The sequence below is a fragment of the Colias philodice genome, chromosome 6 (assembly GCF_061535455.1).
Source record: "Colias philodice isolate Cphi_HAF_F1 chromosome 6, ilColPhil1 Martin Lab GWU primary, whole genome shotgun sequence".
Lineage (NCBI taxonomy): Eukaryota > Metazoa > Arthropoda > Insecta > Lepidoptera > Pieridae > Colias > Colias philodice.
In genome coordinates this window covers 3,951,087-3,977,860 of record NC_143091.1, presented here as the reverse complement: position 1 = coordinate 3,977,860, position 26,774 = coordinate 3,951,087, and the positions used below count along the sequence as shown (strand labels likewise).

Here is a 26,774-nt window from a genome sequence, read left to right as displayed (position 1 = left end):
CCACCTAGTCTATTCCATCCTTACAATGTCTTCTCACTTTATAGCCCAACCTGTCTCCCTTCACTCTTGTATGTTTATGCCATGTTTATGCTCAGTTTATTTTTGCCTAGCAATGAATAACCGGATTATATTCGCTTGAATTTTCTCAAACTTAATTATCAATCTTCTTTCAGTCTGCGGTTTCACGTTCTTGGTACTTACCCGCATAAATATCCTATATGCTCACCCTACTGTGTTAATTTTTGTGAAACAGTAACGACATTCATATTTCATATAAATATTTTACCAAGGAGTAGAGAACGTTTCTAAGTAAACATTTTTAACCGACTTCAAAAAAAAAGGAGGAGGTTATCAATATTTTTATAACATAATTTGAATACATAGATAGTACACATAAAAGTTGGATAATTGAAATTTCCTATACATTTTAAACTTGTTTTTGAACAACACATGTAATATGTACAATGTACATGTAATATGAAACTACATTAAATCCGCTAAATGGAGTTTCATGTCATAATGTTGAACGAGCATAAATTCAATTAAACAATCGATTCAATCTATGTTTCATATTTCAAACGCTATGCACTCTTTGAACATATATAGACTAATGTTTTTGTAATACGTAACAAGTGCTTTAAGATATTGAACATTAATTATCTAGATAAAACGTAGACTATCACCCTCTTAAGGTGCGCAGACAGTTAATGCTTTAAAAGAATAGATAAACAAAACAGTAAATAATTATGTTTTAGTAACAAAGATTATTATCTCCAGATGGTCATAAAAACGCTTCCTATTTCAATAACAGAGTACATAACAGCAATGTCAAATAAATCTTTGTTTAGAAACTGCGCGGCTTTCCAAAGTCGTTTACTTTACTGTTAGTCCTCAGGCTTCCTTAGATGGCAACCACCGTCTTCCTGATTGATTTATATACAAGAATCTATCTTTATTTCTGATAATCATTTTACAATTATGCATTTTTTTAATATGTTACAGAATGTGAAGCAATCTTTGGTACTTGAGACGTGTTTTTTTATTCGCATTTTTTTTTTACGTTCAAAAACATTTCCTTACAATTTTCTTTGTGACTTATCATAAAATCGGAAAGTATACTTAATCACAATCAAAATATTAAATAACATTTAAATATTTTTCTATTATGTATAAGAAAATGGAGTTTCCAATAAACGAATCTTCCCGATTTAAAATAATAAATCAAATTATTTCTCTTTTCTTACCGTTAGGTACAGACTTATCGTTTATTTCGTGTAATATAATATCGCCTTGCAAGGCTATCACGCCTACACAGAAGGCCTGCACTAAAATCTAGACTTCAAGCCGCTTTGATATATAGCGGGGATTATTCAATGGATAATACAGTTAATTTGCTTTAGGGTTTACAGATTCTACGATAGTCAATAGTCAATACCGAGCCATAAAACCTTAGGGTTTTCAATATATTGTTGTGTAGTGATGAAAATCTAGGAAAACATATTTTGTCTCTGTCATTCTATGTATATCATAAGTGTTTTTTGCTGTATAAAATCCTTGTTACAATTGCTCGACAGGGAAAGCTAAATGGGTTTCAAAACCAATCTGTTACAGACCTCAACGGATTTAGTTACGTAGCCGATACACCCACACAGTTTCAATCTGGATACTATATTGTGGCCTGTGGCTGAATTCAGGCTTTCTATTCGCAGGAAATGGAGTAATAAACCACAGATTATAAAACGACCGTTTCGATTGATATCGGTGTTAAATATCAGCTTTACGGCTTTAAAGTTAGTGTTGATTTTATATCCTTGAAGTTTTGCAAGACGAATTGTTATATGAATTTAATAATATAATAGGCTATTTTATTAATTATCTTTAACTTTAATGTTTAATTCAGATTCGTTTCGTAATGTTTCGATATTTTTGGAGTTAGTTACAGATTTTCCTTCTTCTGTTTTATGAAAATTGAAATATTTGAGGCTTATTAGCTACTAGGTTTCCGCCCGCGGCTTCGCCCGCGCAGTCAAAGAAAAACCCGCATAGTTCCCGGGATAAAAAGTAGCCTATGTCCTTTCTCGGGTATCAAAATATCTCCATACCAAATTTCATGAAAATTGGTTCAGTAGTTTAGGCGTGATTGAGTAACAGACAGACAGACAGAGTTACTTTCGCATTTATAATATTAGTATGGATTTCATCAAAAATATTATTATTGAAATCACGTGCCTATAATATGCAATTAGTACAAGACATTTAAATATAAGATTATTTGATTCAGTCCTCAGTTCGTATTTGCATTGAAATATAATTCCTGAAGACCATATTAGGCATCTAACATCAATTCTATGGAAGCGAACTGAACATAACGGGTGGTCCTATTTCGGAACATGCACTCCATTTAATCTTCTTCTTATATATAAAAATGAATCGCAAAATGTGTTGGTAAGCGCATAACTTGAGAACGGCTGAACCGAATTCGATAATTCTTTTTTTATTATATTCCTTGAAGTACGAGGATGGTTTTTATGTAGAGAAAACGTAAATATGTACCACGGGCGAAGCCGGGGCGGACCGCTAGTATATAATAAATACATATATGTAGATAATTTTAGAAACTCTCTAATCATTTAATTTTTCTAGAATTTTCGATTTCTTTTCCAGTACGTAGAGAAGTACCTAATCATTAATCAAAGTTGTTTATTGTCTGTTACAAAACATAATTTTAGAAGCCTGAAGTGTAGGTGCTTAATATCTGTTAGAAATATATTCTGGAATATTCTATCAATGCAATAGAGTCTAATCAGAAATATTGTTAATTGTTATCTATCATCATAATTAAAATTCTTATCATATTTGCCAACTGTCCAATAAAACTAAATGAAATGACGTAGTTAATATTACTTAACAAATCAGTTTTCAGCCTGCAGTGTAAAACAAATAAAATCTATAAATAAACAACCGTAGAGTGATAAAATGTGCAGTAAGGTCACATAGGTAGTATCTGTTAACTGCATTATTTGAAAAAGATATTTCTTTAAACATACATATGTATTTGTTCTTGTGTTTTGCACTTGAGTTCTCATTACATAAATATGTTATTCTATGAAAATTAATGAGATTACGTGTTCAAGTACAAAGGCAATATTCCTTCAAGAATATTAAGAATATGTATGCTAAACAGGAAAAATAGTCATGTTTACGAAGAACGATTACCTACATTTTTTTTCGCGTTTACAGATTTTTTATTCGAATAGTAGAATTGTCAAAATCACAATTTTAATAAATTGTTCGCAAATAAGAAACACTGTGACAAAAAGACAGGTTTTGCAAAGCTTTATAAAGCGTACGTTGTATATATGAAATTTTACTAACCATTGTAGCAAAATATGGGTTATATACCATACCAGAAACAATATTTTGTATACATTTCCTTGACATTGTATAGCTATGTTTCTATAAATATTGAAATCAAAGATGCCGCCAAACTATCTACCCGCATCTTTTTATGAAACTGCTCGTTACATATAAAACACTCATTACCTGTAGATTGCATGCTACAGATGCTACGAGTGCACCGCAAGTTGTAATCATTATTGACGGTTACACGACAGGTTTAGCCATGGATACCTGATTGGCATACGAGATGCGACACGACTCACTTGCTCGTTTGATAATTGTGTAATTGACATCATACGGTACGACACCAATAAGATATAAAAAAATAATGTAGTTTTGAAATTTAAAATTGATTAAATTGATTTCTCAATTTATCTGCACATATTGTAACATCACCACTGCTCGAACGGTGAAGGAAAACATCGTGTGGAAACCGACATGTCAAAGAATCAAAAAGTTCGACGATATGTGTCATCCGCCAACCCGCACTGGCCAGAGTGGTGGATTATGGCCTGTGCTCCTGCCTCATAGGAGGCCCTGCAGTATATTGGCTGATGATGATGAAGATGATGAGTTTTGAAACTAAAAAACACGCTCAAAATTATAATTTTGTTGTGTTGTCCCCGATCCTTGATAAGTGTTCAAAGTTTTAATTAAATATGTCCTTTAAAAGTGGGTCAAAATCGAGTCTAAAGGAGTCGAGTCATACATACTGTATACCTACAGGTGAAGCAAATTTAAGGTGAACTTAATTTTCATGTAAGATGACGATTGATAAGCATCGAATGAGTGTGGTTGAATGAATACATTTTTATGATTTTGAGTGGCAGATTGCGAGATTAATCGAAAACTGATAAAATATTAAGGTGACATAACAAGGCCAAAGTGCTTACTGAATTAATTTAACGTATGCAACTTTATACAAGAAAAAAAAAAAAACCAGCCAAGTGCGAGTCAATTTAAGGTAAATTATGAATACGTAAAATATGAATTCCCTGGCGAATGTTGAAAATTTGCATCAAAAACGGCTGTTTCTTTTAATTGCGTTGGTTTATAAGTTTGATTTTACACAGCTTCAAAGGACGATAGATTTCAGTATACATATTTATACAATAAATACAGTAAACCGCTCGGACTCTTACATGAACACAAGAGAATTTCCAAGTATTTAGTAGTTGTTAAACAATCAACTGTTTGTTTTCCAAACGTAACGTTCACGGTCGAATAACACGCGCTGCAGATTGCAGTTGCATATTGTTTTGCATCGCATCAATTATTGGATGATTGTGTCGATTGAGACTGATTTACTTTTATCGATTTTAAATGCAGTGCCCATGGACACGTGCTATTTTTACCCTCGAATGAATTAGGTCAATAATAAGCTCCTATGTTTACACACATATTTTGTATAATAGCATATCAGTATTTCCGCAAACGCGGTAAAATTTAACTTAGCAATGGGTCAAATACATGACAAGACTGTCATTAATCAAAATATGTAAATTTACATTTTTTAATAAATATGTATGGAAAAAGGCTACTCTTTACTTTTTGTATCCATTGTATGTTCCTCCTACAAAAAGCCCTTCAGTCCAAGCACGTAAATTATGAATAGAAAAGTGAACGGAACAAAAGGTAAACCAAAAATAATATATTCGTTATGACAGACAGACGTTTAAATATTTAAAAGGTACGCATACGAATTAAGTTGACCCGTGGTTAAGCGCATGCAGGCCACTTCGTCTGTGTTAGTTCAACATTTAAAATTAATGATTAAGTTGGAGCGAATCATGAGTTTGCATTTATTAAAACCGCACGAAATATTAAAGCCAGACATATTGATACCGATGTCTACAAATCATAATTATTAGTCACGCGCTATAAGCAAGATGAAACGCTTCTATAATAACGTTAAGGTAATGTAAAAGTTATAAAATATTATATTATTACAATTTACACGCGCACTGTAGTCACGTATACGGACGGCGAGGTCCTCCTTATTTGTGCAAACAGTCGGCTTTGAGATAGTAACGTTTGCGCTTAAATGTAACCAAGAAAATGAGATAATATCAAATAGGAATGGATCGAACTCGCGAGAAATTCCTACCTGGGACCGACAAGCCGACGCCTTATTCAAAATCATCAACAAAAAACCGTTTCCTTTACATTCTATTTACAAGACCTCCGACACTGAGATCCTTTATAGTTTATACGCTCTTCCTAATGCCCTTAGCGACCTTTTTTTGTTAAATATTTGTCCACAATTTTGGTTTGCGAGTTTGAAACTAATTAGAGGCAATTTTCGTCACAGTCTTAAAGGAATTTTAATGGGCGATAACTTTTTCTATAGTGAGGAATGTTTTGAGGTTAAGTTCTTTTAAATGGATCGTAATTCGTGAGGATTCATGGCAGATTTAGAGTCGACTCTGACATATGTTCAGTCGTTAGAAAAGAACTCAAAATCCAGTCTGCTATTTGTAAAGTGAAGATTTCTCACATGATTCAAAGTCCAGATAACGAGTAATTTACATGAATGATGTCACAATATTTGAATACTTAGGGGACTGTACACTTCTGGTTAGCGGAACTTATGTAAATATTTAAAATAGTGAATTTTGAACGAAAAAGCATAATATTACTCAATTCAAGGAGAAATTCTGTAATACGTTGAATCATATTAATTCATAGGCGTCATGTAGAATTAAAGAACTTGTAAAGTGACGTTATTTATTCCCATGATACTATTGGCAATATCGATTTTGTTGGACAATATTATCAGTAAGTGCTGTCCCCCTGACCTTGTGCTTATGCAAACACCTTTATCAGTGAAAGCATTTGTACGGGCTTGGTCTGTTTGATATGTCAACATGGTAAGCAAGCAAATGTGGTAATAAATTAGCAGCATCGTGAATTTGAGAATTTCAACAGTCGTAATAAGTCTAGGCGATTTATTTTTGTGTTTCTAGTAGGTATTTTCTTTTAGCAGCTGCTTCTTCATATCATCCATTGAAATTTGAATTGTATGCTACCCTTCCTGCTTTGGTCTTGCCTTCTTTTTATTTTTTATTATTTTTTATAGTAACCCTAGCAATAGGGCAGGCGACTCACTTGATGGTAGGTGATAGACGCCGCCCATGACGATCACAACGTTGGGAACACTGCGATCGTATTGCCGGCTTTAAGGTGGACTTGTATTAATAATGCTAGGAAAAAAAAGTATGCACTATGGTTTACAAACTCGATTAAAGAAATAATAACTACTACTTCCCGTGTAAGTGTGATCCTATGATTTTTCTACTATAATACCGTATATATGAAAACTGCTAAGAAAATAATAGCGAATAGCATTTTATATATTATACGCAAGAAGTACAATAAGCTAGGAAGCATGATTCAATCGGTTCCCACGATAGTTTCGTTCTGAAGTTGCGATCCAGCTAATGAATCTTGGGCAGATGGGATTACTATGAGAACTGCATGCAATTTACGCACTAATGGTCAACGACAAGCAACCGCAAATGTTTCTAATTTTCTACAATGCGTATCTTCGATCTGAATTGCTTACCTACCTATTCCTTGACTACGAACTTGTTTTGAAACAAATTGACTAAAGGATTTTCAATCTGTCTCATTGATATATTTTAGCTGTAACGTTGTCTACGATGTTTTCATTATAAATAGAAAAACATTAACGCTAATACTGCATCAGTTATTATGACGTTAACGTTTGAAGTGTGTTTTGTTTTTATTTAAGTCTTTCTTCTTGTTCGTTTTGTTACAACCATATGGACTGATAGATATAAACTGCATAAATTTTAATATGACTTCTATTTATTTTATTCTGTGATGACGCTTATATGAATTATTTAAATACTAGTTTCAATATAGTACTTCGTAAATAGCATCATTGTTTTCAATAGATATTTATAAATATATCGCTATGATCTACTTATCACAAATTTGCAAGCAGTGAACACTCAATTACTTTCACGTTCTGTAATGTATTACTACTAACATAGGTATCAATAATCCATAAGTTTTCGGTTTGTCTGTACGGGCAGTAATAAGGCTAACCTATTATATGCATAATATGAATAATAATATAATTAAATATTATTCAAAACAATGTGTCATTGATGTTTCAAGAATGCATGTAATGTTTTTGGCGCTACCAAAATTATTGACGTACAATGTGTAATTTTAATGTTAACATGGCCATGACCTGTGTTTGTTGTTTTTTCTTTGGACAAAAATACACTTTTTTATTCACGCCGGATTCGTCTTATTATTTTCATAAGATCAATTACGATTGTTTGCCAAATACTTCAATGTTTTGGAATCGTAATGAATACATTAGCCCTAAGTCGTTGGGTAGAATGTAAACACGTCGTTACCAATAAAAATAGCAATTTAAGTGTATTTATATTTTCATTGTCACACTAGAGCTCAGCTGCTACTTCCCCGCAATCATGTAACCGACAAAGTACGTTCATAACCTATTACCGTGCTAGCCTAGCAGAAACCCTATTCAAGGCTTTTAAACTATTGATTGATTGATTGCACTCGACCTACGTTACTTACTTATTAAGTAAAGATGTTAATAATTCAAAATCGTGCTCATATAATGTTGTATAGATATAGCCATATTTGGTAATATGAGAACGCTGCAAATTGCAATGCAAAGCCATTTTTGGTTTATATCCCGTACGGTATTTGAAGCGGTTTATATTTACCGTTACTTTAACTACCGCATGGCCAGTTGTTACAGATATTTTAGGAACAAAATTATGTTTCACTGCTGCATTTAAATAAGCTGTATCGCGTATTATTAGGTACAAATTGCAAAGTTCGTAAACATCAACTGCGTGAAGAGTGGAGTTTGTACTATGAGCTATCGTGCTTATGAATCGTATGCCTATCGCAAGGCATTGTCGCAAACTGCATAATTATCTACAAAGGTGAAGTCACTCTAATTCTCATAAATTACGCAAACAAACTTTACATGTTGAGTAATATGAAATATATATTTTTATTTTAATAAGGATTCCGGTTGTTTGTTTAATGCATGTTAAAATATGTTATCTGCAATGTTTTATTACAGATTTAAAGTTATTCTAATAATTATCGCTATCTCAAATGATATACAGCGAGTCAAATCAAAGTCAATCGCTATCATATTCAATTTTGACCTTGTTATGTTCACGGCGGAAATATTGTCATTCATTCGTTCCAAAAACCTGCGCACTTACGTTGAATTTATTTATAAATAATTGTGGCATAATAACCTTTCAGTAGGGAAAGTTACCTTGGGGTTATACATATTTAATGCCCAATTATTCGATATCTTTCGGAGATGCTATTCTGTATTAATAAGTGAAACTTTTATTACATCGTCTCAAACTTTTTGGTCTGTGTAGCGCTAGCGCATGTCGCGTGACGGTCGGCTGCCGAGTAGGTATAAAGCAGTGTTCGGAAAGTTTCACTTTTACCGTGGTTTCATAAAACCACACAACATTTTTAATTGATATTTCTTAATTAGTAATAACTCATACATCAATATATTTATATATGTACCTATTATTACCTATATACCAACCCTTTTTAAGTACCTACCGCCTACCATGCTAACGACGACGAACATTAAATTAAGTAAATATGCTTAAAAGTCAAGTACTCATATTATTTGCAATAAATAAAATTAAATGTGACATATAAGGCACGGCGCTGTTCATGATAGCCTTTGAACTGACGTTGATTCGAGGCAAATCACAACTATCATAATGCTCCAAGCGAATAGAACACTGATATTTAATTTAAATTAATAAGCTTCACATGGCGTACACATATTTCTCACAAATTTCTAGTTGTGACCGTTACAAGCCAAAGGGCGAAACGTTTGATCGTACGATATTTTACCTGCATGCGGGTAATAATACGGAATCCGGCTCCAAACATCTGTTCGCCTGTCCTTTTATTATACGGGATAGTATTTGATAAGGTTATTGAAGCAAGTATTTTATTGTGATCTTCATTGACGAAGCAGCTGCATGTGAATAACATTCCGAAGGCCTCGCAAAAACTTAAAGCGTGCCGGCTTTTTAGGGCTTTGAATTGCAGACGTGAATCAATGTTTATATGGGAGTATATTTCGCCGAAAATGTCCTATAAATCACATTGTTAAAAAGACTATCGATCAAATTCAGTTGCCCTTTCTCAGAATGCTTTTATACAATTCAGTTACTATGTACATTTGTTAAAATTAATTACTAAATAATATTCTCTTGTTTCAGAAGTGCACGAAGTGGGATGCCTTAACCGCCGAGCCTGGTTACATTGAGTAAGTTTCAATTACAGTATGATTATTTAAGAAATATGTACTTAAAATTAAAAAGCAATAAAAAAATTCATACAAGCTACTAAATTACAAATTCAGAGAGCTTTCTACCTGTCTTCGGGAATCAGTTATCTGCAAGATTTATTAACATTTGCATATTATTTTGATATTACCTGTTGCTTTTACTTACTGAATTCACTTTAGAATCTCGAATTTTTATATGGCTGTTATTAATTGACTTAATTACAAAGGAGACGTATGCATCCATTAGGACATTCGAAATATTTAAAAAGTTAACAGTAATTCCAGTGGAACTTTTTTTTTCGAATTTACTTTTGACAAATATTCTTACCACGCTGATCAATCTCGTATTCGTATTAATTTGTAATTACTTGTAATCTAAGGTAATTACTTACTCCTTTTGATGCATCATGTCTTCAATGACACCTTTGTTTATTACTATGTTAAATTCTTGTGGCAGTCGAATTTGTCAAAACGTTTCATGCGAAAAGTATAACTAATCGTCTACGTCTAGATTTTTGTTGGAGTTGCAAAATTGTTTCAATATTTAATCAATATAAAAACTGGCATAGAGGCATACTTAGATGAATTCAGTGACTAGCTGGTTTTGTATTTACACTAGTATGTATGCTTATTTATGAGTTAGTCAAGATATCCGATTACTCACGTACAAAAAATGTATATGGTTTTAGTGTATATTTTCACAAAGTACAGAGCCGTGAAACAGACAAGGCTTCACGATAAAAATAGTGTGCGTAATGATTGCCTTTATACCTAAATATTGACCACTCTATTCCCATAAGTGTTTACGTTACGTTAAACAAAGACTGTTATGTGATCACCATTCATGTGTGTTAAAATAGTTTTTCCAACGTCCATTATTTTTACACCAGATTCAAAACAACAAACATTGAGACAAGATGATTCAAAGTTACATCAGAATACGCCTTCTTAATGATTCATAAGTCATAACTATCTCTTGTCCATTTTGTGGGTTAAACACATAGAGGACAATCCTTGAAAACTAATCTTCTGACCAACACATCAGTCAAGATATTTGAGATATCAAATCGTTAATTAATTAATTAATAAGTACGTAATGATAAGGAGAATAAATTACGTAATGAAATGATTGTTGTTCAATTAAAGGCACGAGATGTCTTTTACTTTTTAAATTCTTCATTCGAGTTTTTATCCAATTGTGTTTGGAATGCAATAAGACAGTGCAATCTTTATTTTCATTGAGTATTTATAAACATATTTTATGCAGTATGGTCTGGATAAATAACTATAAACCTTATGAATAATGTATACTTTGTTGCACTTTATAATGTCTTAGTTTTCGACTATATTATCTACTGACATATTACAACTTTATAAAGTGTATAGAATTACATTATACTGTTATTATTATGAATGGATCTTGTAAATCCATAACCAGCTGCTTGTCTTTAATTGAGACACTGTCGTTCGCCTCAGGCTATACTTTTTAAATGAGTAGGTAGTTGATTTAAATATAGACTGCGAGCCTAGTTAAAATAAATAACGTTAACTGTCGTACAAATAAATAACAATGAAAGTATTATTTGCTATAAACGGAAGGTAGGTACCTAATTTAAAAATTAATTAAATCGGGAATTATATTTAATCAATGCGTGGAATAAAATTCCATATTTTATTCAAATGGTTATTTTATAAAAGCCTTGGACCACAATAGAAAATATTACATTACATTCAGAAATATATTACCTTAAAAATATACATTTTTGTTTTTAAATATAGATATTTAGAGAAGATTAATCCATATTACAAACAACTACATAGTCTGAGCTAGTTTACACAATACAACTTCGAATTAAGTATGAACAAAATATAATGCATTTTGCTCTAACTAGTGATACACGATATTCATCTCATAGCTATGAGTTATGACCCTCAGTGGCATATTGTACAATGTTTTTATTTGTACACAAAAAGTTGACCCCACACCCCGCAATGACGTTGGAAGCTCGAACAACTTAGCACATTAGTGCGAGACAAAAACAAACACAATCTCAGTTGAAAACATTTTTTCCTATACTAGAATAACATACGATAAGAATGTTCGGCGGTGCTTCGCAGAAATTGAAAAAGGATATCACAAATGCTTGTTATCTGCTAGATAACGTATTTTTAATCTGCACTACGTCATCAGAATTATCGATATTCTAAAGGATATTCGTATATCCTGTTGTAATCGAAGAACCAAAAATGTTTACGTCATATGTTTTGTGTATTATTATTTTTATGTGAATCAGGATTTAAAATTGTGTATTAGCAAAAGAAATTAAATTATGCATTAATTCAATTGTTATTTTTCAACAGATAAGTTTTTACGAAGTAGTGATATAAAATGTATCAAGAAATCAGTAGGTATCAGTATGTTTTCATCATAAATATTTTATCCATGAGTTAGTTTACATCAGATAGATATGGAATATTTATTGCATATCGATACGAGGTTATTCGTACAAGTAAATAACTTTACTGATATCGCAATAGTTCATATTTTATGTGAAAACATAATATTGTTCCGTTAATTAATTATTAATGAGACAAATCACGATTATTTCACGAAGTCATTATTAATAAATAATTGCACATGAACGTTGGATTTTGGATTAATAGTACAAATATCTATTACGTTTTAATGAGAAATGGTAAAGAGACATAGCAAAATTATAATATCTATTCAATTCCTATCTGCAATCGATACTAATTCTAATTTTAGACGATTTCTTATCGGTACATGGTGATTGGTAAAAAGTCATTCTGTTCATATTCCGATAAAATTGCTTACTTTATAAGAATAATATGTTCATATTTCACCTTAAACTCAATTACAGAGAATTAAAGTGTATAATAATTAATTAATATTATCTGGTTAATATACGGCTTTTATATTTGCTATCAATTCGTACGGTAACTTCAATCAAACACTACCTACTGACCGAAGTTATTTGATGATTTAACACGACCTACTTTGTTCATATCTAGATAAATCTTATGTCTAGATTCATTAAACACATACAAATTTGATACTAAAGCATAACGGAGTATGACAGGTGCATTGTGCGTAGTTAAATACGTTTATATTGTAAATAAAAAGCAATTATTTTTGACCTAGATGGTGAACTTTTAAACAAGCTTATCGTATGCGAATAATATATAAATTAATTAATAGGGTCACTGTTGAAAGTATTTAATAGTTCAATAATAACTCGCTATCAGAACGTATTCGGTTATCCGTGGATTGTTCTAGTAATTTCTTAAAAAACAATTCTTTCACCTCTTACTTCATTGCATAAAAAAAACAAGTTGGCAAGAGAAAGAAATTATTTAATTATTTTATTATTCTCATATTACTGATTTTGAAACTTAAACTGTGTGATGTTACGTTGTTTCGTCGAAAAAGGATGTAGGTACCTACCTAATATTTATTGGAATTTAGGTATGTAGGTAATAGGTATTAGTAGTTAGTTATTATTTTACATTACATTCGAAATTGTGTGTACCTACTTGTTCATGCAAAAATATGTTTAAAAAGACTAGTTATGTAAACAAATTACTAAATTTTATTTTTTGGTACTTCATTCCAGCATCCCGCTTTCTCTCAAACATGTACAACATACTCCACGTACCAATAATACAAGATTATCTAAATTTAATACAATAGCTAATTAATTAATCAAGAGTCAAGTTCGGGCGACCACGCGTCTGCCCCAGCTGCTCAGTTTTGGCACCGTGCCCCTTTAAATAAATACCATACATTCACTGTGTTACTAGGTTTTCATACCAATTTACTTTTATTCTTAGTTTTTTTAACGTTAATCGTTCGCTTCCTGCTTTGAGTGCAATTAAATTGGGATAACGATTTATATTTAGATGAGAGTTAACTATTGTGTAATGTAGCAAATATTTGTGTGCATTCTATCGAAATCTGTTTAGTAGCTCAAGTGGTATAAGGGCACATATCTAAGATGTATATCTTGTGTGTCTATGTAAACAAAATAATGTTCTTAAAATGAAAATACATTTAAATGTATACAGGGTGTCCCAAAAAGTAGTGATGAACGGAAGCTGGGAGGTAGAGGACCTAGAGGGCTATCCGAATCACCCCCATGTATGTTATGCGATTTTTCGTATTTTCGGAGTTATGACATTTTTTTCAATTTTTCATGTATCGCCGAGTACGATGAGATTTTTATTTATGGTGACGTGAATTATTGCGCTAGATGCTTGATTTTTTTTGTGTGCTAAGCTGAAAGATAGGCCAATTCAGTATGGTAACATTTACTATCGTTAGATCTTTGAATGGAATAAAAAAAAGAATTAAATGCCAAGAAAGATAAAATTACCCAGTATGTTCACCACTTCAAGGGCCCGTAAAAAAATAAAATCACATAAAAAAAGTTTTCCGTTTGGCTTTTAAAAACTTGCTCTATCTATCAGGTAGCTACCCTGAAAATTTCATTTTATTATTCAGAAGGCTTCAATCAAAAAATTGAAATCTAAATTTGGTAAGTGCAAAAATTGAATTAACATGATGATTAATAAAAACAAATTAAAACCAATAACTAGGTGTTTAATTACTAGAAATTTTTAAAATGACCCCGCTGTTGCTCAGTGCAAGTGCGACATCACCGTAAAAAGTTGTCTTTTAAATGTCTGAATGCCCTTTTATCATTTTTAATGGTTTCTTCTGCTGCTATGAATTTCCGGGTTATTTCGTCCAAATTGTTGCATTCTCTCAAGTAGCCGAGGTCTTTTTAGTATCCCCATTGAAACAAATCAATGGGGGTTAGGTTGAGGGACCGTGGAGGCCAGGCTTTAAGGCAGGCGTCACCGGCGCATGCGCAGGCTGCAACGACCAATCCATCTTTCAGGGTATCTTTGCCCTTTAGCCTGGCCTCCACGGTCCCCGGACATTAACCCTATTGATTTTTTTCTGTGGGGATACTACAAAGACGAGAGACTGCCACAATTTGGACGAAATAACCCGGAAATTCGTAGTAGCAGAAGAAACCATTAAAAATGATAAAAGGGCATTCAGACATTTAAAAGACAACTTTTTACGGTGATGTCGCACTTGCACTGAGCAACAGCGGGGTCATTTTAAAATTTTCTAGTAATTAAACACCTTGTTATTGGTTTTAATTTGTTTTTATTAATCATCATGTTAATTCAATTTTTGCACTTACCAAATTTAGATTTCAATTTTTTGATTGAAGCTTTCTGAATAATAAAATGAAATTTTCAGGGTAGCTACCTGATAGATAGAGCAAGTTTTTAAAAGCCAAACGGAAAACTTTTTTTATGTGATTTTATTTTTTTACGGGCCCTTGAAGTGGTGAACATACTGGGTAATTTTATCTTTCTTGGCATTTAATTCTTTTTTTTATTCCATTCAAAGATCTAACGATAGTAAATGTTACCATACTAAATTGGTCAATCTTTCAGCTTAGCACACAAAAAAAATTAAGCATCTTCCACAATAATTGACGTCACCATGAGTGAAAATCTCATCGTACTCGGCGATAGGTGAAAAATTGAAAAAAACGTCATAACTCCGAAAATACGAAAAATCGCATAACATACATGGGGGTGATTCGGATAGCCCTCTAGGTCCTCTACCTCCCAGCTTCAGTATATCACTACTTTTTGGGACACCCTGTATATCACAGTATATATAATATACTTACAACTATAAATCAATCACAAGTCTAAATAGACTAGGTACTCTCAAAAGTTCAACAAAATAAACTTTATAAACAATACTGGATGTAATGTTATTAAGGTCTTGATCAAAGGCAGCATAGTTTACGCTAATGTGCTAATATGCCGACTCGTATTATAATAACGTCTATTTATACGGTGACCGGCAATTTTTTCGTGCAAAAAAGCTGTTTGACGTGTGCGTTTGACGCATTTTGCCAAACGAATAAATAATAAACACAAATGTATTAGACCGGGAGATACTGACACAAAATTTCGAGTCATTTGTAACAGGATGGCGGTTCTACAGGGGTCTTAGTACGCAATGACAAAAAGAAAAATGATGGTGTGAACGCTGGTACCGGTGGGTTAGTCGCGTGGGCGTTAGTCGAACTCGTCGGAAAAATAGCGAAAGTCAAACGATTTGTAACACAAAAATTTTAGAATTTACCGATAGCCCATAAAAAAGAAGTAGGCGGTAGTGTCATGCCATACTTTTCCGGTATGACTTACAGCCCGCCATACCGACGCGAATGTGTTGATTTAAAAAAAACAATTATTCAACCATTTGTACCAAGCTAACTTTTGCACAGGTAACCATCGTCGTGCAGCCATTTACGAAAATCGCCATGCCATACTTTTCGGACGATTCCAAATGGTCGCCATACCGCCGAAAATCTGCAAATTTTTTTTATTTCGCCTATCTTTTTGTACCAGTATTGCATTTGGCTTTTTGGAGAGTATTTGATAAAATGTGACCATTATTATATTTTCCATACTTCTAGTAGGGGGAAAAAGTGCTGTCATACTTGAAAAATAAATTTATTATTAATTTATATAAGTGAAGATTTCCAACACCTAGATCTTTGAAATTTTGTATTTATATTCGTTGATCCTCAAACTTACAGGAAAAATAAGTGCCATACTGTTACAAATCGTTTGACTTTCGCTATTTTCCGATGAGTTCGACTAACGCCCACGCGACTAAGCCGCCGGTACCAGCGTTCACACCATCATTTTTCTTTTTGTCATTGCGTACTAAGAACCCTGTAGAACCGCCATCCTGTTACAAATGACTCGAAATTTTGTGTCAGTATCTCCCGGTCTATATGCTGCAGTGGGCAGACGGAATGAGGGTACTGCTAACTGCAATATTACTTCATTGTTGTCTATAATTGGGTTAGTGGAGGTGTTTGAATTTATGTAATGATAAACAGACACGTTCAATTGAATGTAACTATAAATATATCACTGCGTGTTTTATGCGTAAAGTCGGTTTGAATTTATATCAATGAATGCATACTGCATTTTGTATTCATTAGGCTTATAATATAGCATAATAATTTGTTTAGTAAAAGATTGTAAATTCTTATATATAAAATTCTCGTGTCACAATGTTAGTCTGCATACTCCTCCGAAACGGGTGGACCGATTCTCATGAAATTTTCTGTGCATATCGGGTAAGTCTGAGAATCGGCCAACATCTATTTTTCATATGTACTCGGGCGAAGCCGGGGCGGACCGCTAGTATATTATATTCCTCTATAAAAATACATCAACAGTAAAACTTAGGTATTTTTAAATTAAGCCATTTCCTGCGTATTTCGTAATTTGTTGATGTTTGTACGACATACATATCAAATTACTGTGAAACCGTCTCGCAATTGCAACGGAACGATGATTGAAGTATGAATGTAAAGCGAAAGCAGAATTTTTCGTGCCCAATAACACAGAATCCCAAAAATTGGAAGCTATCCAACGAAAGACAATGTCGACATCACCTTGAGTGTTTACCCGCAAATAAAATCACTTTTCAGTTCACTACAGTTCTCATTTCTCGTATATGAGTGAAATCCGAGATTGTTTGATATAACGAGTTCGTTTCAATGTTTGTTTGCTTTGCAGACTAAATTGTCTTTGTTCGAGTGAGGTTAGTGACTGCGTCAACTTACCTTGTTTGATGTTTGTCGTTTTTACTCCGTTTTCTACAAATGGTAACGTTCTGTGAATCGAGTTACTCCTGATAGCCTTTTGTATACGAATTACGAATAACGTGAGATACATTTGGATACATTACTTTGTTGTTTTGAAAGAAATAAATAATTATTTATCATCAAACTGTCGCGTCGTAATGTTTTTATTCGAGTGGAATAATACCTAATTGCCTCAGAAAATAACCGGCTAGTTTAAATTGCAATCGACTCTTGTTTTTGTATGATAATCTTTTTTAACTCGATGAAATGTATTAAAAAAATACGAAAGTATCGCGACCGCACAATAAAATGACAAAAGTTAAAAATAGATTAATTATTCTTCAAACATTTATGTACTCAAGATATTACAAAATTGCCTTCATTCTTTCATCAGCAAGCAGCTCTGATTATTCTAATATTCTCAAGCCTTGTCAATTGTCATACACGGCTCATTGCACAATAGACAAATTGCAAACAACTTAATAAAACATAATATATTACTCAGAACATGACTTCAGTCATATGACGTGATTTGTGTACTAACGTGACCTGTCTCTGAATAAATGAATTGTATTTTACACTTGTATTAAATGGAATTCCGAGCAAGGTTTATGACGAAATGCGCGGGCGCATAAAACGGACGCTATTAACTGGAAAGTAGGGACGAATGTATTTTATTACTTAAAGGAAACACATTTATCGCTCTTAGACTGTAATTCTTACTCTTACACCAATTTATTTTTAAATTACGTATCGCTGAAGCTTATTGCGGTTGTTTAAAACCACGTAATTGGAAAAATACAGTTTATCTCTTAAATGTTTCAAGACACATGTATTTTATGGTTTATGAATGTTATATGTGGATTTGATAACAGTTCTTATATCGGCAAATGGCTTACGTTAAAAGGAGTAACTAATTTATTTTTACATTAAAAAATTAATACGGTTTTCCCGCCGTTCTACGCGGACAAAATACTATTTAAATTGATATTTAATTTATATAGTTTATAGTTTTTTTACAGTATACTAAAATCTAGTTTTCAATTCCTATCTTCAAAGTTCAAATACTAATCAAATATATTTCAATGCTACGAGAAATATTTAGCGGAATCAATTTGACGTAACTTGCCATACAATTTTCGCTCACGCAGCTCTTGAAGATTTATGGGCTATTTATCCCACGCGTTCAGTAATGGAGTGAAGACTTGAAGAATCACAGTTTACGTTCAAGTTCAAGTGAATTGAAAATAAGCCGTGCACTACACTCATAATAGATTCTGGTAATTTATATGCAAATTAAGTAGTGAATTCACGATTGGTTTACGTAAGCAGACTTGTTGAATTTTTGTGTATCAACGCCAACGGTTAAACATATTCTATGTATACAATTTCGTATTAGTTTAAAGTTTGAAATGAGTGATGTTGTTATAAAAATGATTGTAATTACTTTATAAATAAAAATAAGAAGACTTTGTAAGAAGATGTTGTAAGTTGTAACCATATAATAAAAAATCAAAGTAAAACATTCTAGCAAGGAAGTGAAATGAGTTTAAAATGGGTTGATTCATAATAATAAATCCTACGTAATATATTTAAATTATTTACACTTAAGGATATCTCGAAAGATAAAGCGGAAAAGTAATAATTCCATAAGAGGCGTGTTAAGGGGGCGCATAAAGCAAAATAACCAATCTTCTATTAGATGATACGTGTAATATGCAAGACCAAATCTAAAAAATAAAATATATATCAAACTAGATGATATGTTCAACGATTCTGTTTAATCAAAAACATAAAATATTAAAATTTACTCGATAAAAAAAAATCACCAAGTTAGCTCTAATTTTCACACTTTTACGTTTTCTACTTGACATGGTAATACTTATTATGATTTTTTTTTCATAAACAATTATATTAAAACATTTGCAAGATATTTGTTAGAGCATAATAGAAGATTGGTTATTTTGCTTTATGCGCCCCCTTAAGTAGGTTCTAGTGGGTTAAGGTCAATTAAAAAACGAGTTGAAAACCAAAACCCAGCCAATAAGGAAGTTTACTTGTTAACGAAGCTCTTAACCTTTTCTTATTTTTAACCAATGTCCAGTACACAACATAAATTATAGTAATTAAGAGCATTTTCACTTTCAAGAGAAAGTTGACATTTGCGAGATCAATATATTTTTGAGATAAACATTTTTTGTTTCCGAGACAATCACATAAAAGTAAACAAAGGAAAGTAAATCTGCCAAAAATAAGTTGAGAACGAAAATGTTCAATTATGTTGAAATACCACCAAATGAGCTCAGATACGATCAATTAAAAACCAGTTTATAGGGACTAGCGCAATAAATGGGAACTAATTTGGTTTCGAGCTTTAAGTAGCGTTCGAGCGTCAAGACTCAAGATATCGTTTAATTCTTAATTAAATGTTTTAGTCCATAAGGAAATGTAACCTACATCTAAGTTCTCATGTATCTAAATATAAATATTTTTATGAAAATATCCACCCTTGCATCGGTTTGTTTTTACATGGTCTTTACCTTACATAATTATTGTAATAAGGTTTTCTTCATTAATATCATTTTGTAGGTTTCCATTTGCATCTTCATTTTGCAATACCTACTTGCCTACTTGAAATGCAATCATAATACGGACTCTTATGTAAAACATTTTGGGCTTATGACTTATCCTTAAATTTCAAAACACAGGTTCTACATGGACTTTTTTCTGACGTAATTTTCTTAGTTATCGCTGATCTCATATTTATTCACGATTGCAGGATGACGCACGTGTATACCTACAGTTTTGGTGACAAGGTTAAAATTTAATTTGAATTTTTACGTCAAAATATGGTTAGCATTCGATATGAGATGCCGAATTGTCTGATAGCCTAATTATACGTCAAAAATAATGTAAGCTCAAAGTGTTATATAAATACGGTCTCGAAATAATATTCCTTTAAATTTATTTATAAATAATCGCTACCTATATTTACAAGAAAATTATTAGAAGCATTTGCATTTTAAAACCAGTTTCTCTACTGTGACTAACTTATTGCATAAAGAGAAGTGTAATTCGTAAGATATGCCAATTTGTGGATTCGATTGCATATAGTGACGCTTTTTATAGAGCCAGAGGATACCAGAGTGATCATCTCCAATTATTTAATGCTAAACTACACTAACATTTTTAAAGTGTAGTACGTACATGATAATTTATTAATAGCATATGTATTCTAGATTTAAGACACATAAAGTTAAGAAATTTAGTAATTTACTTCTTTTAGGGAGACAGAGGCATATTTGTATAGCTATATCACAGATAATGTAATGACAGTGGTACCTAATTGGTAAAACTATGTTATGACAGTTCAAAAGTGCGTCTAGAAGAAGTCTAATTAAGTATAATATAAATGCTTGAGTTTGAGTTATTCAATTAGACTTCTATAAAAGAACTTTTGAATCATCATTACATTTTATAACATTTACCAACGATTCGGAAAGTAGTATCTATGAAGCGGCAGGAAACTCCATATACTATACTAGTAGCTATCATAGGTTAGTAATAAATAAACAAATGTTACACATGTTTCTATTGACGTAACTCACCTTGAATGAAAGGCGGTCTTCAATATATTGCATTATGACGCGAAAGGGGGAAAACTGCATTGTAATTAATAGATAAGCTTCAAATGATTTATGGATTCAATGATAAATAGCTGCTATCGAAGCCAAACCGAACGTGAGAACGTTTTCAATTTTACGCATAATTTGCGTTCATATCAATAACTCAGAGGAAGATACGAAGTTTTGTTAATTTGACTAAATATTTAGAAAGTAAAGTTAGTTTCAATATAAATGAATTAAGTGAATTTTGCCACTCTTAATATGTTTTCAATATGCTATGGGATACCTATTTTGTCATGCTGAAATGGCTGAAATATAACTTAGGTATCTATCAGGCCGTCTTAGAATACCGTAGAAGGGAATTTAGTTCATAATCGGGCAAGTTATGGTTAAAAAGTTTAATATCCACAATAAAGATAATATAATTCACAACACCTGTGACATGTTAAAAAACATGCATAAATTCTGACCCTACAAATGGGCCAAGTTCGTTTCCGCCAAACCAATCACAGCTGTATAAATAATTGCGAACACGACATTTATTTCGGATATAAAAACAAGAGACATTTAATTGAAACCTATATGGAGTGTTTCAGTGTTCACGGCCGGTCTGTTTGTATATAATGTTTATATCAGTTGCATCGACCTCTGTGACTCATATATTTCATCATAAATGCAGCCTTTCGGTTGAATGCAACGCTTGTAAAGGCCGTTCGCTATTCAGGTTTCCCGATCAATAAACACGTAAATATACCGACGGTACCAGATTGTTTGTTTTATTTACATAATTGTTACGTAGCTCTTTAAATATATGTGCTACGTGAAGAAAGACTACAACCTTTAATCGCCTAGTACCTAGTTATTCGTTCACTAAGATTGTATAATGTAAAAAATCTATATATATATATAAAACTCAAAGGTGACTGATATAGTGATCTATCAACGCACAGCACAAACCACTAGACGTATCGGGCTGAAATTTGGCATGCAGGTAGATGTTAGGACGTAGCGTAGGCATCCGCTAAGAAAGGATTTCCCGAAATTCTTGCGGGAACGGGGAAAAACGGGGATGCACGTTCAAAGTCGTGGGCGGAAGCTAGTATGTGATAAAATATCGTCGCTATATGGTATAAATATGTAAAAACTACATAAAAACATAATAAATTGCCAAGTATTTAAATTTTAAACGATCATTTTATTTGAATTCCCTTACATAATAAAAACTAAAACATTAATTTTTGCCCAACGACTGCTTGATATTTATCATTTTACAATGCCTTGTAACATCGTGCTTTAAGCTGCATCTTCTTTTCCGTCTGTAGTTCTTAACGTGACTTCTTATATTATATTTTGCTAGCAAAGGTTCCCTTTTACCATTTGCAAAAAAGGACACGCAAAGTCAATTACATATTGTGTAATATATTTACACTCCCGCGAAGTCGGTGTCACATTCGAGAGTCTAACAGTTTACTTCCTGCGTATAACATTGAACTACTTTTAGTCTGACCGCCGGCCAAGTGCACTGAGAATATGGATACAAATAGATACCTTATAGTTTATAATATATTGTCTCCAACAAGTATGTGCCAGATGTCTTAATCCGTTTTGAAAGAACACAATCTTGGTTAGGCTAGCGAACTTTGTTTACAAATATTAATGGCGATTAAAAAACAATAGCCGATCGATATAAAAAGTAATGCAAATTATAATTTGAAGAAATGTTATATTTTTTTTAAGAAATAGGTACAGCAGATAATAACAGTAATCTATGTTATATTAATATTTGGCTTAAGACGTCTTTTTGGTATTTGGTAGGGATTGTTCAACATAATATGATAGTGGTCTTATTTATTTTAAAACAAATGCATATTGAATGTTTAAAAAAGTAATAAAATAAGACATTATAATAAAAAGATTCAACATTTGTCAAAGTTTATTTAAATAAATGTTTTTCATGAATACTCTCCTTGAATCTTTCGCCCAGGCATTGCCAAGATCATGATATATGATATAAATGACGTACAAATTGTTCAGTTGCTGTCAAGAACGAAAGGAAACATAGATTCAAATTGTCGTTGAACTGCATTTGCAACAATTGAAGTGATACCGATTTGCCCGCAATAGATCGCAGGGGTCTTAATAGAGATTATTTTGTCCTACATTTATACAATAGGTGTGCTTTAGTAACACTTTTGATATCAACGGTTCTAAATGCAAAATATCAAAATTTGTCAAACTCACTGTGACAAGTACGTTGTTCCCTTTGTTCTTACCAAGTTTTAAATATAATTATCGCACAAACACTTGTTAAAAACATCCCATTTTAGTGATAACCACTTATTAAAACTATCAGCTGTTGTGAATTATAACAATCGTGCATTAATCTTCCGTAACATTCCATATTCCAAAGTGTACTGTCGTCGTGTTCTTATCTATAATACGTCATCGTCGTTGCGAGCGCTTGCCGGGACTACAAACCTTCGGCATGGATAACATAATATGTAAACGTTGTGATGAAAATGTTTTAGACGGTGCGATATGCTCACTGTGCCAAGTTACTTACCACTATTACTGTGTGAGCTTAACGGAGGTAGGTTGGCGAAGGCTCGGAAATAGACAATCATCCTGGATGTGCCCAGAATGTAGAAAGAGCCCGCTTCAAGTAGGCATGACTTCCAAAAATTGTACCTCACAGGATGATACTACGCCCTATCGTGTACAATTAACTAGAATTGAAGAGATGCTCGCACCCCTAACATCCTTGCCAGGGCATGTTGAACAGTTACGGCTTGAATTAAATGATTTAACATCGAAGTTTAATGCGAATGTTATTGAAGAAGTTTACACCCGATTGGCCGATATTGACCAAAAATTGAGCGTTGTGGAATCCTTAAAGGATGAATTAAAAAGATCTAAAGCTCAGATTGCCAGCTTGGGTAATCAAATCCAGACCATTCATTCTGATATTGCAAAAAAAGACACCATTATATCTAATTTGGAAAAAAAAGTATCGGTCATAACTACTGAACACCAACGTTCACAACAGAAAACGCGTTTTCTAAATATAGAAGTTGTCGGCGTTCCTGAAAAATCTAACGAAAATTTAATAGATTTACTTCTTCGTCTATCAACTATACTGGGCTCTAATCTAAGTAAAGACGATATCGAGTTTATCACAAGAGTACATTCTATTCGTCAAAAACCAGGCCAACCTAAGAAAATTATTGCCAAACTCAAAGACCGAAGATGTAAGGATGACCTATTAGCCAATTTCAGGAAACATAACAAACAAAATGGCCTTACTTCATGCGACCTTGGCTTCACTGAGAATTCGATGAAGATTTTTGTCAACGAACACCTCACAATTGCCAATAAAATTCTCTTAAATAATTGCAAACTGCGCGCAAAGGAACGTAACATTAAATTTGTTTGGGTGAAGAACTGCACTATTTACATGCGCCGTAACGAAAAATCACCACCAAAAGCAATTACATCGGAAGAAAACTTGTTGGATTTTTTAGGGTCGCTTTAATAGTTACATATTATTCACTATTATGGTTTCAAAAACTTGTTATATTGGTAAGACGTACCCATACATATTTAAATTATAATCATCTAAATAACACTACAATATTACACTTCAAAACTTCATCCATAATTTTTGTTTGCTTTAATTTTAAAATTTTCATTATATTTAATAAATTACTCCAGAATACCAAAGGTTTAGTATCTCTAATCATCTTACTGCGTTAATATTACAAAGTACCCGCAAAACTACAACTTTTTTGCTTATAAGAAACGTAATAATGATCCGATAATTGTCCATTTCAATTTTATAGTTAAAAGATACGAATTGTTTTATATTATAATATTTTGCGCAACCGTGACTCAAGATCTAAATTTACATCATCAACAACCATTTTATCCACTTCACAATTTAGTACAATGGAAGGCTTAAATACACTAAACATTTATTATCAAAATGCCCGCGGTTTGCGCACAAAATTACATTCACTATATAAAAACATTGAAAGCAGTACTTACGACATAATAATTATTACTGAAAGTTGGCTTTGTGACGGTATTCAGGATTCTGAAATATGCAATAACAACTATGATGTATTTAGGTTTGACCGTAAGCACAAAAAAAGGGGCGGAGGTGTGTTGATATGCGTTAAAAAAATTCTTGCGGCATTTTGTCACAATATAAACTGCCCACAACTTGAGAGTGTATGGCTTACAATTCCTAAATCTTCTTTTAATGTCAAGTCTCGCTATAACAGCAGTGACCTACATGTTATAGGTATTTATATTCCACCTAACTCTGACGCTCCACAGCTACTTAGAGATTTTGATAATTCTTTGAAAATGTTTCATAGTAAAACGTTAAACGACAAATTTTTGGTAACCGGAGACTTTAATCTTCCATTTATTAGTTGGTACAGAGACTTTAGTTTTAATTTTACAAAACAATGTAATACAGAACTTTCAGATTCTGCCTTAAACTTATTAGGTACATTTAATTTATTAGGTTTAAAACAATATAATTTATATCAAAATAGCTGCGGTAATATCTTGGACCTTCTGTTATCAAATATACATTTATATTGTAATATATGTCATGGACCCCTCGTAAATGTTGATCAATATCATAGCCCTTTAGAATTTGTTATTAAAGATTTATATATAAAACCACTTCAAACTAAAGGCCAAGTTATAAAAAAGTACTTTAAGGGCGATTATGATACTATAAACTGTAAGCTGAAAACCATTGACTGGCATAGTCTCTTGCACTCGGGTTCTGTTAATGATGCTGTCGATAAATTTTATGATATTGTTTATTCTATTATTGAATCGTATGTACCAACTGTAAAGCTTTCATCACGTTACAGGTATCCTAAATGGTATACACCTGCACTTATAAATTTAATTAAGGAAAAAACTAAAATACATACAAAATGGAAACGCTTTAAAAATCCTCGCGACTATAGTTCTTTTTCTTTGCTAAGAACCCGAGTTAAAAAGTTACAGTCAGAATGTTATGATAAATATATATCCCGTTGTCAAAGTAGTATTAAAACATCACCTAAAGAATTCTGGACTTATGTTAAAAACAAACGCTCTAATCACGGCATGCCCCAAAACATGTCTTATAAAGGCTGCTTATTGACTAATGGTCAAGACATCTGTAATTCTTTTAACGAATTCTTTCAAAGCGTATTTCAGCAATCTGATCAGTCCACCCCTATTTTTTCTAAGGAGGCCGATATCTCCGATAATCTCAATTACATTGAAGTCAATGAGAAACTTCTTCAAAAACTGTTGAAACAGTTAGATCCACAGAAAGGCGCTGGTACGGATGGAATACCTTCAATTTTCATAAAGAAATGTGCAACTGGTTTGATGACTCCTTTGCTAATACTTTTTAAACGTTCTTTCTCAGATGGTATCTTTCCGAGTCGATGGAAGGAAGCACAAATAGTTCCAATTCATAAAAGTAAATCAAAATTAGACATAACAAATTACAGAGGTATATCTATTCTTAATGTATTAGGTAAAATTTTGGAACGTATCGCTTATGATCACATATATTATTTAGCATTAAAATGTATTCCTCATAATCATCATGGTTTCATTAAATCACGTAGCGTTACATCCAACCTTCTT

At 32.5% G+C, this 26,774-nt stretch overlaps 2 protein-coding genes across 2 annotated transcripts in view; both read left to right on the top strand.

The window, feature by feature from the left end:
- Nucleotides 1-26,774, top strand: part of wdp (Leucine rich repeat protein windpipe) — a 40,197-nt gene that overhangs the window by 7,233 nt on the left and 6,190 nt on the right. Inside the window, exon 2 of the mRNA XM_089696211.1 lies at nt 9,690-9,736. The gene's annotated coding sequence lies outside the window, so the exon portion shown is untranslated. The remainder of the gene's footprint in view (nt 1-9,689; nt 9,737-26,774) is intronic.
- On the top strand, nt 23,776-24,639 carry LOC149487608 (uncharacterized). The gene has a single exon (XM_089695814.1). It carries the CDS (start codon nt 23,776-23,778, stop codon nt 24,637-24,639), a length of 864 nt encoding a protein of 287 aa, XP_089551940.1.